At 33.5% G+C, this 18,869-nt stretch overlaps 1 protein-coding gene across 12 annotated transcripts in view; it reads left to right on the forward strand.

The window, feature by feature from the left end:
• The window catches only part of LOC136034132 (RIMS-binding protein 2-like), a 317,880-nt gene that overhangs the window by 49,500 nt on the left and 249,511 nt on the right, over window positions 1-18,869 (forward strand). For all 12 annotated transcript variants that reach the window (XM_065715293.1, XM_065715294.1, XM_065715292.1 and 9 more), the window contains one exon: window positions 1,424-1,606. In XM_065715293.1, the coding sequence (XP_065571365.1) occupies window positions 1,424-1,606 (183 nt within the window). The remainder of the gene's footprint in view (window positions 1-1,423; window positions 1,607-18,869) is intronic.

Genomic DNA, 18,869 nt, shown 5'->3' on the forward strand with positions numbered 1-18,869 from the left:
TGCTAAAATTCGTTTTTTATGCCTATTTGCATAAACTGGCTCTAATCCAAGAACTATGACTTCAAATTAGAGGATGCAATTACCAAAGATATATGAAAAAAGTGAAATTTCCCTTGAAAGTGAAATTTATCCTTAAATACCGTATTTTAACAATTCGTTACGTTTTTTTATGTTCTTTTGTTGTTGTTAGTCGGGATGCTCAACGTGTCAAATTGATACCTGCATTCCTCACCTTTGTTAATTGTTATATCGTCTTAGAAATGACATCTACCTTTGCGTAATTTTAATTCCTTTGGCAATTTTCGCAAAATTCTAAGGCAGAGCCCTGTTTTTTATTTATATAGTAAAAAAAGTGATATAAAAAGTAACTTCAAGCAAAACCAACTAGTCGGTGATTGAGAATTCTACCAAAGGGGGGGGGGGGATGGGGTATATACAAAACAATTTTTGAAGGACCAGGGACAGTGAAAACTGAATTTCATTGTTTTAAATGAAGTTTCGAAGAGCCTATATTTTTACAACTATATTTTTCTTAAAAGGCAAGGAAAAGCCACAAATTCCTTTTTTACTGAAAAGGACATCGACATAAAGATTTTGGTAGCAGTCAAATTTGTTAGAGAAATAAAAAAACAAAACTTAGATGCAAAATTGTCAAAAAATCAGAAAAAATTACAAAAAATAAGGCACCAAACAGTTTGGGAAGATGTAGCTTTCTTTTTAAGGAGTACTTGTATTTTGGTATCAGAATATTTTTGACGTTTGAAGTATTACTGACGAAAAGCGCTGTCAGATTTAACTAGAGAGGCTCATTTTTTATTTTTGGCAACACTGCCACAATTGTGGTAACTTGGCAAAACTACCACAATTGTGGTAATACTTCTTAATTCTGGCAGCTTGGCAACACTACCTCAGTTGTGGTAATGCTTTATATAGTATATCCCAGGGGGGAGGGAGGCACATGCTTATTTTGTATACTTGGTATTTAAAAAAAGTTAACTTTGACTTAACGCTCTTGCTCAGCAGGGTCGCCAGTTTACAGGGAACTGGTTGACAACGCCGTAAGTCTTCTCCAAGTAACCCTGTCCAGGGCTAAGGATAGGGCCTCAGAAAAAACGTTCTGCCATTATCTGCAAATATACATTCCGCGTAATTCTTTACCTTTCAGATGAAAACTTGGATACATTCCAAGCATTGCGTTTTTTTCATTTTCCTTTACTCACCTTTTATTACATTATTGCTCTTCAGAATGAAACAAGTGAAATACTATTTTTGCTTGAGCATTATAAATAATAAATATTATTTAAATATATTCATTATAAATATTATACATTATAAATATTCATTATAAATAAGTTGGATTTGAAGATATGTATAGGTGCAAATTTAAATCTCTTTATCAGATTAAAATTGAACACTTTTTCAGCGGATGGCCAGGGAAAATGTTGTGACAAAGCCCCAGAAGACTCTGCAGAATAAAGGATTACAAAGGGAAAAATTACGAAGTGAAGTAATAAAATCTAAACAGCTTTTAGAACTTGAAGATGTTGTCAGATTAGTAACTTTGGAGCGACAACAATTAGAAAAACAGCTTGCTTTGGCAGCAGAAGTGAGTTTTCTCGCTTTCCCTCTCTCTGTACTTTTACTCCCCTTCTCTCTTTCTCTTTCTCTCTCTATTTCCCCTTTACATCTCTTACCCTCTATCTCTCTCTTAAGTGGCTTTCACACGACACGCGTGATTTTCTATACTAAGTAGCTAAGAGACGCTGCGGTAAGTATAACTTTTCACACTTAAACGTATTCTTTCACACTGACATAACGAAAAAACCCATACAATCCTCATAGCTGTCATTGGCAAACGATTTGAAAATTAGAAAGGCTGTACAAAGGTTAACATTCTAGCTCTGATTGAGCATAAAAGCTTTCTACAAAAATTTCGTCAATTTATTTTCAAAATTTATTAATTGCTCCGAAATTCCATTTTGGTGATTCTATATTGGAGTTTTCCAAAGTGTAATGTAAATTAACGTCATGTAAGTTCTTAAGCACTTTGACTTTTTAAACTTATATATTTAAAATCAGCATTAAAATGCAATTCTTTTGATGTAGCTATTGCTAACAAAATTCAGTTTTTTAGAATTTTGGTTACCATTGAGCCGGGTTGCTCCTTACTACAGTTCGTTACCACGAACTGTTTGATCAGTCCTGGTTGAAATTCCATGAAGTAAGGATGCTAGGGCTGTTTTTAAAAAGTTTAAAAAAAATATTAGTTTTAATTCTCGCATTTTAATATATATTTATATATACTTATATTTTATATATATCTCTCTGTCTGTCTGTCTCTCTCTCTCTCTCTCTCTCTCTCTCTCTCTCTCTCTCTCTCTCTCTCTCTCTCTCTCTCTCTCTCTCTCTCTCTCTCTCTCTCTCTCTCTCTCTCTCTCTATATATATATATATATATGTATATATATATATATATATATCTATATATATATATCTATATATATATATATATATATATATATATATATATATATATATATATATATATTATATATATATATATCTATATATATATATCTCTATATATATATATATATATATATATATATATATATATATATATATATATATATATATATATATATATATATATATATATATATATATATATATATATATATATATATATATATATATATATATATATATATATATATATATATATATATATATATATATATATATATATATATATATATATATATATATATATATATATATATATATATATATATATATATATATATATATGTATATATATATACATATGTTTGTTTTTTGCTCTTTACTCTCAGGTGGAATTTTTTTTATTTAATTTCTGATCGTTTCCCTAAGGGAATTTCCCTTATGGAAAGATCTACTGAGGAACATCCCCCCTCCACAAATAGATCCTCTAGACGATTTCAACCCGGTGAAAATTTCCCCGGACAATGTCACCGGAACAACACCGAATAATAAAACTAAGCCAGAAAAGAGAAAATAAGAAAAATAAAAAGAATTTCATACAGGAATTGCGGCTAATTCCCGCGGCGTAAAACTTCACCTGGAAAGTTAACACCCCGCAAACTTCCTACACCACGGAAAGTCATCCCCGTGAAAATTCCCCCTGGCATAAAATTCACCCCCCCCTCCGAAAATGTCTGTATACTTCCCAATAGCAAATAACAGACGTAAACAATGGAAATTTTTTATAACTTGAATACATTTCTATAGGGGGCTTTAGGGGGTCATGTTATTCCCATAGGCGTTGTTATTTGACCTTTCAACTATTTTTTGCTTACCATTGTTTACTAAACGCAAACAATGGGAAAATTCCATAGCTCGAATACATTTCTCCAGGTTTTTTTCGGGGGGGGGGGGGGGTCATGTTATCCTCAAAGGCATTGCTATTTGATCTTTCAACTATTTTTAACAAAATGGCTATCTTAAAACGTCGAGGGGCATAGGAGGGGTGCTAGTTCCCTTCCGATCTACTTGTTTACTTAAAAATGGCACTGTAGCTTTTAATTTCCATTCAAATGAGCCCTCTTTTGATATTGTTTAGGACCATTGATTCGACACGATCACCTATGGAAAACAAATCAATAAAGATGCCTCCGTGGTCTTGCTTCGGGGAAAAAATACAAAATACCAAATTTTAGCACATGAGAGCTTGAAACCTCTAAAGTTGGGTTCTGTGTTTCGCTGAATTTGACGGTGTGATTTTCATTAAAAATTTTTGGGCCTTTTTGGGGGTTTTCTCTCTTTTTCAAAAATCGGGAAAATTTTCTCAGGCTCACACCTTTGATGGGAACCACAAAACTTGATAGTATTTGGAATAAACATGATGTCAATTTTTTTATGTTTCTATTGATATGAAAAATCCGTTTTTTAGAGTTTTGGTTAATAATAAGCCAAGCCACTCCTTACGTACACCTCGTTACTATGATCTGTTTGATTTACCATCACCAACCCGTAAGCTTATTTACAACCCGTAAGCTTATTTACAACCCTTAAGCTTAAAACTGTCGTCTGCAGCAACTCATTGCTGACAATGTTAGTAAAAGCCAAGTATTTTAAAAAGCCAAATTTTAAAAAGCCAAAATTAAAAAGCCAAATTTTAAAATGCTTAATTTTATGTTTGTTTTTGTAGTATATCTACTGTTTACTATGATTGTGCAATGTTTTAAAATCAACCGAGTAGCGTCTTTGCTAAATAATACCTTTTTTCTTTACTGTTTCAAGAAAAATATGCTGCTGAAGACTTAGGGCAGGCACATGCCACCTTTACTTTTTTCCATGGGATATTTAGTGTTCATTATAAAATACTTTCCCAAAATAAATTTTTAAACATCTTGAAAACACATTAGGCTTGTATTTTTTACAAATGTTTTAACAGTCCTTTCCCCTGAAGGATATTTCATACTCCTGACTATCCGGATGTGGATCCCGTCTTATCCCCTACCCCAATAAAAATACTGTTCCTATCTAACTCATGGCCTTGTTTCTATCTTTAGCTTGGGTGAGTTCAGATTTTCAATTCCCTCTCAATTGATTAGTATGCTCGGAAAATATTTTACTATTACGCCTTCTGGCTAGATCTTCCAGATCTTTGGCAATTTCAGTCATGGCCTCCACTTCACATAAACTTAATTTCTATTTTAATACTTTCAACCCTTTCTTTACATTCCTCTAATTTTCATATGATCTACCAATCAAATAACTCTTGTACAGCCTCCTCCTCCTCTTTATTAAACATAAAGAATTTTCACTATTATTCCTAGCTGCGTTTCTAATTTCTTCCCTAATACACTATCAGCACCTTTACAAACCATTTTCCTAAAATTATTCCATCAATCTTCTACATTGTCAAATTTTAAACTTTCCTATTTAGCATTAAAATGTTCCTGAAAATTTCTCTCAATATTCTCATGCTGGAGTCTACCGACATAATTATTTCCTGGAAGATAGCTAGCCTTCCTAAATTTCATCTTAAATTAACCCTAGACACTACTATTTGGTGATTTTTACTCTTAATACTTAACATTAATAACATCGCTCCTATATGCCCTTGTATCTTTTATCAATCATGTCAGTCGTCGGTTTACAATAACATAATCAATAAAGTTGACTGTCTTACCAACATGAGAGTGCCATGTTAACTTATGGGCAACTCATTGACCAAACAAATAGCCCAGGGTATTAGTTATAACTAAATTGTTATACCTACAAAATTACAACTTTCTATAACCATTACTATTTTCGTTTCCTAAACCAAATTCAACTAGGCTAAGAAACCATCTATCAACTATTTTTACCGACCTGGATATTAAAATCTCCTAATCAAATACCATATGTATACCTGGGACCCTATCTATTTTTAGGGGTAAGTATAGTTCATCTGAGTCACTACTGTCGATTGTCTGTCTACATCAGTCGGTCCTGCTAGGTTCAAGTGCTACTACAACTGATGCCCTGCACTTTTCAGTCATAATATGAATGACTAGCATTATATTACTCATACCTTCCCAACCTAAACAAGACTTAGCACCTTCGTTATTCATCTAGATCCCCATATTTTGCCTATGCACCCGTCCTTAGTGCCTGAGTAAAAAAAAATTCTATATTACCTAATTTCATGTTTCTTACCCCAGAGATATGAGTTTTTAAAACTCCTAATAAGCCCAGTTCGAAATCTCTGAATTCGTCAGGCAAGTATCTTAACTTGCCTAAATAGATAAAATTACAAAAACTCTAATAAAATTACAAAACTTTCAAAAATTAAAAAAATTAAAAAAATAAATTATAAATTAAAAAAATTGTAAGATTATATTACCAATACCTTCTCAACCTAAACAAGACTTAGCACCTTCGTTATTCATCTAGATCCCCATATTTTGCCTATGCACCCGTCCTTAGTGCCTGATTAAAAAAAATCTATCTTACCTAATTTCATGTTTCTTACCCCAGAGATATGAGTTTTTAAAACTCCTAATAAGCCCAGTTCGAAGCGTCTGAATTCGTCAGGCAAGTATCTTAACGATAGTTGTTTTTTTAACATTGTAACATTCCTAGTTGCAATTTCCATATTCTTTCAATCATTGAAATTATTATCGCTGCAGAAAAAGCAATGGTCTCAAAACAAATGCAGGAGGAGGACTAACACATCTTTTAAAGTCTGCGGAAAGCACTTAAGCCGACTTAGAACCAGACAGCAAGAAGTCCCTGGGACCTCCAGTTGAATAGATGTTTTGTGCAATCCTAGGCCAATCTTGGTCACAATGTGGTTTTCCACACTTGGTGACGCTCTTCTATCAACAAGAGTCAAAATCCTGCACAGACAGTCTCAAGCCTATTATCCCGGACTCATTATATATTCATCCCTACAGATATTATAGTAGGATAGTAAGACAGCCCATAATAGATAAAAAACTACAAAAACTGTAGTAAAATTACAAAACTTTCAAAATTAAAAAATTATAGGATGTGGTGCTTGTGACAACTCTGACAGAATGTCCTGGTAGTTTCTTGTCTTTGAAAAAGTATCAAACCAAAAATATCAAATCACAGTTTTATCGATAGAATAGAAAGTTTCTTAACTAGTAATAGAAAGCTTAATAGAATAGCTTTAATAGAAAGTTTCTTTTAATAAGATGATACAAATGATGTATGAGCATTAATTTAGGAAAGAAATGTAAAGCTATTGACAAAATGACTAGTTTCGTAAATTTGTTACTTTTTTAATCTGGTTAATCGATTTTGAAGTCGATTTTATAGCATGCGAAAAATATGTCCTTTTGTTAGAAACAGTTAAAAATATTTTTTTTAAATTACCTTTTTTCTGTTGATATTTTCCACTTTTTATTTGTTTTTTGCTGCGAACTTGGATACTCCAAAATAAAGAGGTATTTCCCATGGCCTTATGCAGGGGCGCCAAGTGTGGAGCGGGTGGTAGTTTGTATGTATTTGCCACAAATATTTTGGAAAATTAATTTGTTTTATTTTTCGAAAGCAAAATAAAAAAGAACAAAAGTGCTACGTCCCTCTAGGTGTTTTTTTTTAATTTCATTAACAAATGTTAAAAAAGTCCTTGCGTTCTCTTTCGTTTTTGTTTAACGGCTCACCTGACTTATAGCTAGAGTCGGACTCGCAAAGCTGCCAAAGTGATCTTGAATCGTTAGAAATTAAGACGTAGGAGTTGAAGTCAAATTTCATCCCTTTTCGTCTCTTACATTAGAGGGTAATTTTTAGGAAAATGTTTAGCTGTTTTTTTCAATTTAATTGACCTATTTAAAATCAATGATTCACCTCTTTTTTTATTTATGATTCTTCAAAGGAATTACTTGATGTTTTCTTTTTACGGAGCAAACTCGAAACATTGGCAGAATGAGGAAAGAAAAACGATTAGAAGAAAACTTTGAAGAGATTAAATTTTTAGAATTGGCATGTGCGCCCCATCGGGAACAGTTCTTCCAAATAGGGGAATTTCTTCAGTATATTTCCAAGAGTGGTAGGTGACGATACAAGCGTAAGATAAAAAGGATACAAATTTTTAAAATCTATGGTGCCACTATTAGTCTTAATGGGATTACCATTAGGTTCACTATTTAAATAAGATTGTTACAGGAAAATTAACCTACACTTCCACCTGCTTTGACACAGGTCTGTACACCTAAATTTTTGTTAATCTTTTGGATTCTTATTTTTTTTCCCACTTTTTTGCACTGTTTATTGATTAATATCTTATGAACAAATCTAAAATTCTAGATAAAATAGTTTTAGCGGACATAATTTGTTTTTTATTTCTAATCTTTGGTTTTAGTGACCTTTTGCGCTCTAATATGACTTTTTAACCCCATAATTAAAAGGTCTGAATGCACCATTTGACCCATTTAAACGAGTAATGAATTCCTCAATGGAGGATCCAAGATGGAGGAAATAAGCAAACAATACTTGACAACCAGATTTTTTTTTTATTTTTAATGGTTTCCTATGTAAGAGGGGGCTCTGAAATCTCAAAAGCTACCAACCCCTTGCATAGGCAGGAATATAGGCTTTTCTCGGTAGCCCAGTAATAAGAAATAAAATTACTGACATTTTGAATAATAAGCTTATAAGCTTTGAGAAAAATTTATGATACAGTGAGGAGGATAGACTCCTCCTTGAGTACTTTCTTGTCCCTCTCATCAGATTTGTGTGGGTTAGTTTAATTTATTCTCATTTACATTTTGGTAAATTTTTCCAGCAAAAAGAGTCTCAAAAATGACACAAAATCGTATTTTAAAAGTTGAAAATCAAAATTTTATCTATATTTTATAGTAACGTTAATATTCTTTTGTTTTTGTTTGCACAATTTAGTGAATAATCCTTTTAATATCTTGTGTTTTTGTTTTAAGAAAGAACCCATATCTTTAACAATTTTATGCGTTTTAGATTCTAACAAGAAAATAAACTTTCTTAAAAGGAAATAAAGTGAAAGAAAATAAAAGAATAATTTATAATAAATTTATAATAAGTATAATGTTGCATTAAGTAAGCTACTGTTGGAAACGTTAAAAAAACAAGTTTTTTTAACTGAAAGTAAGGAGCGACATTAAAACTTAAAACGAACAGAAATTACTTCGTATATGAAAGAGGCTGCTTCCTCATCAACGCCCCGCTCTTTACGCTAAAGTTTGACTGTGTCTCTCGATTCTTCTTTTTAAAACAGTAAAAAACTTTAGCGTAAAGAGCGGGGCGTTGATGAGGAAGCAGCCCCTTTCATATACGAAGTAATTTCTGTTCGTTTTAAGTTTTAATGTCGCTCCTTACTTTCAGTTAAAAAAAACTTGTTTTTTTTATTTAATTTCTGAACGTTTTTGAATCAATGCATGTTTTGATTTTGGCTCTCCGCAGAGGAATAATTAAAACGAAATTTGCATATTTTTTTTTTGGCTAAATGGCTTTCTCATAATTTTGATCGAATGATTTTGAGAAAAAAGAGTGGGGGAGGAAGCCTAGTTGCCCTACGATTTTTTGGTCAATTAAAAAGGCAACTAGAACTTTTAATTTTTTACGAATATTTTTATTAGTAAAAGATTTACGTAACTTATAAATTAGCTTACGTAAAGAACTTTTGTATTCTCATATTTTTATTACATATATGAGGGGGTTCGCCCCCTTGTCAGATCCTCGCTCTTTACACTAAAGCTTAAATTTTGTCCCAATTCATTAAGAATGACCCCAGAATCACAAAAGCCGTAGAATAAATAGTTGAAATTACTAAAAATACTTTAACGTAAAGAGCGAGGTATTAGGAGGAGGTGAGCCCCTCAAATGGGTAATAATATCTGTTTGTTTTGAGTTTTAATGCTGTTCCTTACTTCCAGCTGAAAGAACTTTTTCACATTTATTTTTTCATTGTGTTTTTAAATAATGCTAGTAAATCCTGCGCTCCCTTCATGGAGATTTTCTTCCCCCATGACAAATTATCGATGGAAAGTTCCCCCAGCATATCCCCCTCTTCTCAACCCCTCCCCCAACCAAAAAAAACACTCCTGAAAACGCCTGTACACTTCCCAATAACCATTACTATATGTAAGCATTGGTCAAAGTTTGTAACTTGTTGCGCCTCCCATGGGGACTGTGGGGGAGTAAGTCGTCCCCAAAGACATAGTTATAAGGTTTTTCGACTACACTGAATAAAATGGCTATCTCAGAATTTTGATCCGTTGACTTTGGTAAAATAATTAGCGTGGGAGGGGGCCTAGGTGCCCTCCAATTTTTTTGGTCACTTAAAAAGGGCACTAGAACTTTTCATTTCCGTTAGAATGAGCCCTCTTGCAACATTCTAGGACAACTGGGTCGATACGATCACCCCTGGGGAAAAAAAAACAAAAAAAAAACAAAAAACAAATAAACACGCATCCGTGATCTGCCTTCTGGCAAAAAATACAAAATTCCACATTTTTGTAGATAGGAGCTTGAAACTTCTACAGTAGGGTTCTCTGATACGCTGAATCTGATGGCGTGATTTTTGTTAAGATTCTATGACTTCTAGGGGGCGTTTCCCCCTATTTTCTAAAATAACGCAAATTTTCTCAGGGTCGTAACTTCTGATGGGTAAGTGTAAACTTGATGAAACTTATATATTTAAAATCAGCATTAAAATGCGATTCTTTTGATGTAGGTATTGGTATCAAAATTCCATTTTTTAGAGTTTTGGTTACTATTGAGCCGGGTCGCTCCTTACTACAGTTCGTTACCACGAACTGTTTGATAATCGCTGTCTCAAAGAAGGGGAATTCCCTAAACCATTTTAAGAAAGCTAGAGTTGTACCTTTGTATAAAGGTAGTGATTGAAATGATTTCAACAACTATAGACCGATCTTAGTCCAAGCGATTTTATCATGGAAATTCGAAAAGATAATATGTATCCGAATAAATGAATTTCTGGAAAAAACAAATGTTTTACACGACCAATTAGGATTTAGGAGATTTTTTTCAATAGAGCATGCAATACAGTTTCTGACAACTACAATAAATGATGCGCTTGATGACAAGCTTAAAGTTTCAATTTTTTGGATATCATCAAGGCATTTGATACCGTAGATCATGACCATAACACTGACCATATAGAGGCTGTGCCGTTTTGTCTCAGATTTCAGAAGTGCTTTTGTCATCCAAGGTTTCCTGGGAGTGTTAGTTTTATGTTGCACAGAAGACACTTTTACACACGTCCTTTCAAGTAAAAAAAAATCATCTTCTCATACCATTTGCTAATTTTTTTTCACTGTAAGATTTACACTCATCTAGGACACTCCAATCTATATTTTCCAGTTCATTCTGAAATTTATACAAAGACTGTTGATTAATACAAGTACCATCTTTCGTGGATCCAGAACCAAGAGGACTAAGTCCCATTACTTCACAAGTAACCATAGCCCCGAGGTGGTCAGGTGTATCATTTATTATCACTCACGGTCGACAATACATCACATTTTCATCACATTCACAAAAATTGTATCAATTAATGTCGCACTATTTTCAGTTACCCTAGTGGAGACATTAAATACAAGAACTAGGAAATAACTAAACATTGTTAATGAACTGTCTAGAATCTCGGTCATTACCATTCAAATCAATAATAAAATCCCCCATAATCACAAACTGTGACTTAGATACGACTAACTATCAAGCAAGGGTACCAAACATTTTTGTTTAGAGCGAAAAATTTTATTCTCAGATCTACGTAAATATATCCGAACTATAACACCTAATATAAACTATTATCTATTCAAGTTAATTGTAGGAGAAAAATAAGTTTTCACCGGGGAACAATTGATACAGAAACGGTTTTTTCGCCCTCGGAACAAGAAAAGGACGCTTAGCAACATATCATACATCTAAACCTCTTGCTCGATGCTGCATTGTTTTTTTTACTTTTTTTTGTTTATTATCTAAAAAAACTGAGAAAAATTAAAAAAAGTAAACTATGGGTTTCACACATCTTTTACGGTAAACTTTTGACACTGAATTCATTTCTGGTGTTCATTTCATTGCCTGACCAAAAGAAAAATACTTATTAGCAAAAACATATTTTTTAAAGAAAATAAACTGTGAAAATGTTTTCACAAAACAGCTACTACCCTCTGTCAGGGTTTTTTTGGCAATGTACATAAACAGCCTCGAAAGTACAAAACGAATAAACAGGATTGAAAAAAAAAACATCTCAGTGCCCTAGACATTTTAGAACAATGTACGTTGTAATTTAGAGAAAAAGCTTTTATCTTATTAACCAAATGCATAAAAATTGCACTTCTTGTAAATATGAGAACTGAATAGTCATCATCACAGTAAACTTCAATTCTTCTTCACTAAATTCATCTTGAAACTTAGAATTGTTGCATGAACTCCCATTATAATTACGGGAGTCTCCGGTAAACGCAAGTCTGTTTTTCCTACAGGTAAGCATTTCACTATCACAACCGTCAATATTACAAGAGCATTTGATAATTTTCAGCAGCTGATACGGATTGGCAGGGAGATCTGTCTTTATTGGCGCAAGAAATTCGTTATCCTGCAGGTTCCATCCCAAGCTTAAAGATTTTACTGAACTCCTGAGCCAGACATGAACTTGTCAGTAGACTCGTAGTGAGTGATAGTTTCGTGCTGTCTGAGTTAATGGTAGCTCTTGTGGATGCCTGAAAGTGGTGGCAGTGCTCATTTTTCCGTGAGAGATTAGCTTTCTGGCTCTGACGTGGTTCGAAATATCAAGGCAACCGTAAAATGGTAACAAGACCCATTCCCCTACTGCTGCAATATCGTCAAGCGATGCAAACTTGTCACCAAATATAGCAGCTCTGTCCCTGAAACTCTTGTCGGCAAGTAGCAGTTGAACGGTATTGTCCTTTCCTTGTCCATAACACACCTAGCACGGTGTGGAAGAACAGCGTCAGATGGCTGACATCTGTTGCAAGCTTTTGTTTTATCTCAGTAATATCCAAAGCTGAACTGGTACCACCAAACTTAGCTTCGGGTGAGAAATTCAAATGCCTGGGACACGACTTTGATCGACTGATCAGAAGAATCAGAATTTCAGTATCATGAGCAACTACAATGATGTACGGCTCTCTGTTTTTTCTGTCATCTCACCTCAATTCGTAAGACTGCCGGATGTCTTTAGGCTTGCATATACTCTTGTTCGATGACAAGACCTGCTGAGATCCCGGCCGAGCGTCGCTCTGATCTTCCAATGTTGTGACCTCCGTGTTCAAGTGTTTCAAAGATTTTTGGCTGACTTGTTTTGAGCTTAGCTATCTTTTGCTGGTATATCCAGATAGACTTGACACACAGGTTATGTCTAGATACTGCTAAAAATAGAGGCATCTCTACTGCAGGTTATAAGTGCATATCCCACAGGGCCGGTCTTTCGGTACGTATGAATTTGGGCAGTATCCCAACCATGTCAAGATACTGAAACTAGAGCTTTGCCGTTCTCCGAGACTGAAGATCTTGGCGTCACTGCTTGGAAAAGTTTTCCAGTTGCTTGAATTGGAGATTCTGACTGAGATCTTTGGGTGGATGGTATCCACCCAGGACGCCACTGAAGACAGTAGACTTGTCTAAAGAAGCCAAGGTTGCTTGCTCGTCTTCGAGGAGATGGGCATATATACCGAAGCTCACGAAAATGTTAGCACGAACAGCTCTAGAAATTGCTTTTATATAGAGCATTTGCGGTACTGCACCAGACACGTATACTAGTCCTAGGACCTCTTTTAAACCAGAACCCTGTATGAGGTGTCCTATGCATCAGAAGAAACTAATCTTTGAATAGAAACCGCCCAGCTTGAGAACAATGCTACTCAGCTGATTCATGGTATCAGACTTCAGGGTCTTCATTGACTTCCACCAGAGCGGCTGATCAAATATTAGAATTAGTTTGAATCTGTATGTTCTCCCTTGGCAAGCAACAAAGCGCAAGGTTGAGTAAAGGCATAATTCGTTACCAGATGGGAAATCAATAATGGGCAAAATCGAGATGTTTGCCTTACTTCGAAGGTTTCCTCTTTCATTGTGAATTTTGTTAGAGCAAACTGACTGCATGAAACTGACTGCAAAGTATTTTGCATCAGCACAGTTTCTTCTTGTGGATAGGTGACTCTGCAAGGCTGAGCAAAAAAAAACAAACTTTGAAAGAGCTTATAAGATTAAAAGATGAGAGCTTAAAAAGATGCTTAAAAGATGCATAGTTGTAGCAAAAACTGAATACCGCAAAACTGAAAGTGGGGTAGGTCACATCAGTTACCAAATGAACATGAACGAGAAACGATCAATGAAGCGTGTTCTGAAAAAGAAGTTCAGATATTTTTTCCAAGGTTAGATCTTGAAATTCAGTGCTAAACGCCACATTCAGTATTTTTTTTCAATAAATGAAAAAAAAACTGAAAGCGACTTTATAAAGATCTGTGGGAATAGATACCTATTCAGAAATCGTTATTTATTGAGAATAGGGAAAATGAATCAAAATTTCTGCTCATCTTTGAAAAATACCCTGTGAACTTTGGTCACTTGTTTTTTTTTTTTTTTTTATGTTTTTTTAACTTTAAAAATTAAAAACTAAAACAATAAAATGATCAAAGGTAACGTTTATGTTATATTCACTCAAATACAATCATTTCTTGAAAAGGAAACCGCCAACAGGCTGATTTTCTTCTCGGATTCTGAAACAATAAAAAATAATAGCAGAGAAAAACTAGAAAAAAGATAAAAACCTTTTTAGGTTAAAAAGGTTTAAAAAAAGGTAAATTTCAGGAAAACTGAAAAAAAACTGCCAAAAACTTCCGAGAGGGTTGGGAGGATCATTAGTTTTTCACGAGCTTTTGTTTTGTAAGATCAGATAAGCTAGTTTTACTCTTTTTAAGTTTACTGTGAAATTTTCTGTTGTCCTTACGATTATTTTAGGCAATTTGAAGAATTTACGACCTGAAATGCGATGGAGATTTAGATTTTTGATTTGTTGTAGGTCTCTTTTCTGAATAAGTATTACAAAAATAATTTCTGTATCAATTCTTTCCTGGTTAGACCATTTTTTCCGTATCTCTCTACTACTATAAATACCCAGGTGAATCAAAAGACATTATGTGTCGTCATTTGCCAAAACACTGAATTTCTGATATCTTAAGAACATCATTAGGGAACAAATTAGAAGTAATAGGATGAGAAAGGGGCAAGTGAAACTTGAAGTTGAACTTAGGAAAACAGTCAAGGGGGGAATATGCAGATCTTGTCTCTAATTTGCATTAAGGTTTCAGTGCTATAAACCCATGTGGAGATAGAATCTATTCCTGGCAAAGTAGCGATGCAAGTGAAAAGGTATTGTTTGAGCCATGGTTATCAAAATACTTTTGTGGGTTTTATCAGGTACGGTCTCAGGAATCAAGTGAAGGTTCATTGACTTTGGGGGAATCAAGTATCCTTCAAATTTAGACATGGGTGAAGGTTCAGAGGTAAATTAAAAGACAGTATGCATTTTCAGAATATCAAAATGACGTTCGCGATACATCTGAAAGGGCTTTTGGGATGAAATTAAAACTTTCGAAGATTTGTCTAGGGGAAGAGGACCAGAGGGCCAAAAATTGAGGCCAATATTTGGCTGAAACCTTTTTCAATATTAGTCCCAGGAACTTAAATTTTATTCACGTTGAAGTACTGAATTAAATCAAAAGATAATGTATATACCAAGGTTATCAAAATAGCACATCAATAATATCGATTTGAAACGCTCAGAGAATGTTTGGGGTTAAGTGGAACTCAAATTTTGATTTTGAGGGAGATAGTAGAGGTAAATCAAAATACGTTATATGTACCAAATTTATCAAAAAATCACATATGGGCTCCCTATTGCTTAATAAAAACTTTTTAAAAGTTTTTGCTAGATTGAATCGACAATTTTGACTGAATATTCAGATTTTCTCTAACAGCTCAATTCCTTTCCACTTCTTCATTCCTTAAGCAGAAAAACTGAATTATCTACCAAAAGTAAATGTACATCAATTAAAAACGAACAGAAATAAATGTAGGAAACATTTTTCCAAAAATAGTTTTGCAAAGAAAAGTAAAGACCCAATATTACAAATGACAAAGAAGATAAATAAACACCTATATTGATCCAATCAGAAAACTAATAAAAACTACTATCAATGAATTAGTGAAACCAAATTGAAAAGAAATAACAATTAATGAAAATAGAAATCGAAAATAAACAAATACAAAAACGAATAATCGTTCCAAACGTAAAGATAAACAGAAAACAAGAAAATATTAAAATGATGATCAATTAAAACTTAAAAACGAACAGAAATTACCAAAAATAGGAGTAGTGCTACTATCCCCATAAATCTGCTAAAGGCCAGAGAGTGATTTGCACTTTAATGAACCCAAAATATATTTTAATAGTTTATTTTTGGTCATCATTTTAATGAGATATCTAAATCCATAATTGACAATTTACAACAAAAAATGTGCTATTAAAATAGTAAATGCTAAATTAAAAGACACAAAAGTAATTTTTCTGAGAAAATATTTTAGAGTGTAACAGGAGAGGGCGGGGGCTGGCCCCACTCTTGTTTGCGGTAGTTCTTGTGTGTAAACTTTGATAGTCTTGTAATATTACTTGTTTTTTGTGTTGGTATTATAACAAATAAGAAACACACAGCTCAAAATACAAAATTTTATAAAATATTCAAAAAAACAAGATTTTATAAGCCTTAGGTAGATTTAAGTTTTTTATAAATTGTTTTTATAAATTAGCTATTCAAAAAAAATATACACACGTTTAACTTATTAACTATCCTTGTCATAAATGGATTTTTTTTTGTCAATTGGCAACTGAAAAACTCCGTAACAGAATTCTCAGAATTAACAGTCATATTTGTGTAATATGCAGCCTTATTTTTTATTTTTAGGGTATCTTTTCTTATTTTCATTAACAAGGGGCTGCAGCCCCTAAGTTTTTGTGCAACAAACTCATTTAAATATATTCCAGTACGCTATTCCATATTGAGAACAGTCTTCCTCGGTTTTTCATTGCCTTCTACTTTTATAATCTTTCTGCTTTTCCTTACCCGAATCCATTACCAGGGTGCTATTTAGCTAAAACGATACCTCCGCTCCCCTAAGCCACCATTTTTAAACAATCTAGTTTTCACAGATATCGGTTTAATTTTTTCAAAGATGTGCTTTCGGAGCTTCAGGGGCTCCTTTCCCCACACAGAGACTTTCATCCTCTAGGATTTGATGTGAAAATGTTTAAAACTATACATAATTGTTCTTTCACACAAGCTCAGCTTTCAGATTATTATCTGCAATAAATTTTCATTTTATATAGACTGTTTACATGTTTGACGGCAAAACTGCCGATTAGAGGGGTAGTTTTGGTCGAAGTCGTATTACTTTTTAAGAATCTTCTCAAGCATGGGCCAGTTTTAAGGGAGGGCTATATTTTCCACCCCAACAAATTGAAACCATAGATTTCAGTATTTTTGTCGAAAAAACAGTAAAAGTTCCCCCCTAGATTTAAAAAAATACACCCCTCCCCAAAATTCTGTGAATTGACACCATATGTTTGTAGCAACATTTTTATTACTTATTTTGTAACAGTCCAACATATTTTTTAATAACATACATACATACTTATTTTTGCTAATTTTGTTTGCTTATGTTTGTTTTTCTCAATTAGGCTTCCATTTGTTCAATTCAAAAAATTGACATTCAATTTCACGGTCGTTCTCTCTACCTTCTAGGAACATTTTTTTGTTGTTTCATTTCTGAAAGGTATCTAGTTATTTTTAACCCTTTATAATATTAATTATTTCTTGAACTTTCATATAAAATCCCTTGAATATAGACTTACTGACTTAAGTCGGCATTATATAGTTGCTATTTAGAAAATATTACGATGCATGCGTTATTTTCATTCTTGTTGTTTTTTTGGCAGAGGGGGAGGGGGGCTCATAACCCCAAAAATTATTGGATATAATCTTGGTCTTGAATATTCTTTAATCATCTTTTAACATTTCTTGACCTGATTCATCTCCAAAAATTTCCGTGCCATTCTTTGATAAACCTTGACGTATAGAATTATTGATTCTCGCCATTTTTAACGGTTCAATCACCCATCCTTGCTATTTGTAATTAGTTTCGATTATATGTTTTCTTGATGTCTCCGGTTCCTTTCTACATTTCATCGGAGTACTCGATTGACAAGGCAAATTCGGCGGCTCGGAGATAAGCCTGCGCCTCAGAGTCATAGATCAATAGGAAGGCCCCATCTGGTGAATTTATTGATTGCAATTTCATTATGTAAAAGCACTGAATGAGGTAATTCTCTAAGAAGTACTTCTGTTCATATCCTGACTAGGGGATCTTGTTTATACTAACAGAGGAAAAGCTTTTCCTAGTAGAAAGATGTAGTTTATTACAAGGGTGTCAATTCATGAGAATATGGGGGGGGGGTCAATGTTCTAGATTTTGCCAAAATAATTGCGGAGAGGTTACTTTTTAAAATCTCTGGTGCAATTGCTACCCCCTGGTCCATGAAATTGGCGGCCCCAATGTATTGCTATTGAGACTTCTTAGATACTTCTCAAAATAGGCCTACTTATATAATTACTTAGGGCCCTAGAAATTCCTTTTTGAGAAGTCTGAAAATTTAAAAAGCATTTTATTTCTTTTCTTTAATAAGAAAGTGTAACTTTCTGAAATATTCTTTGGTTTCACTAAATCTCCAGTGACACTTGTTGTCTGTTTTTAGTGAATGGGGTGAGATCGGCAGAACCGTGTTTATTTGTGGTGATTTTTTTAAACTTTGAATTTAAATTTGCTGTTGCAGTATCTGCAAATAAAGATAGCTTTCTCTTAGAATACACAACATTTTACGTTGAAAACAAAAACAGGATAAATGGCACTTTTTCTAGAAGTTTGTTCTTAAAAAAAGGCGCTTTTTCACTTTTTTAGGATAAGAACGATTCAGGATCCTTCTATTAGTCGCAAAAAACGGATTTCTGGAAAATATTTCATGTCATTTATTTTAATAAGATGTTAGTATTATCAAACAGTTCGTGGTAACGAACTGTAGTAAGGAGCGACCCGGCTCAATAGTAAACGAAACTCTAAAAAACGGAATTTTGATGCTAAAAGATACATCAAAAGAATCGGATTTTCATGCTGATTTTAAATATATAAGTTTCATCAAATTTAGTCTTTGTCATCAAAAGTTACGAGCCTTAGAAAATTGCCTTATTTTGGAAAATAGGGGGAAACAAAGTCATTGAATCTTAATGAAAATTACAC

Source organism: Artemia franciscana, chromosome 12 (assembly GCF_032884065.1).
Source record: "Artemia franciscana chromosome 12, ASM3288406v1, whole genome shotgun sequence".
Classification (NCBI taxonomy): domain Eukaryota; kingdom Metazoa; phylum Arthropoda; class Branchiopoda; order Anostraca; family Artemiidae; genus Artemia; species Artemia franciscana.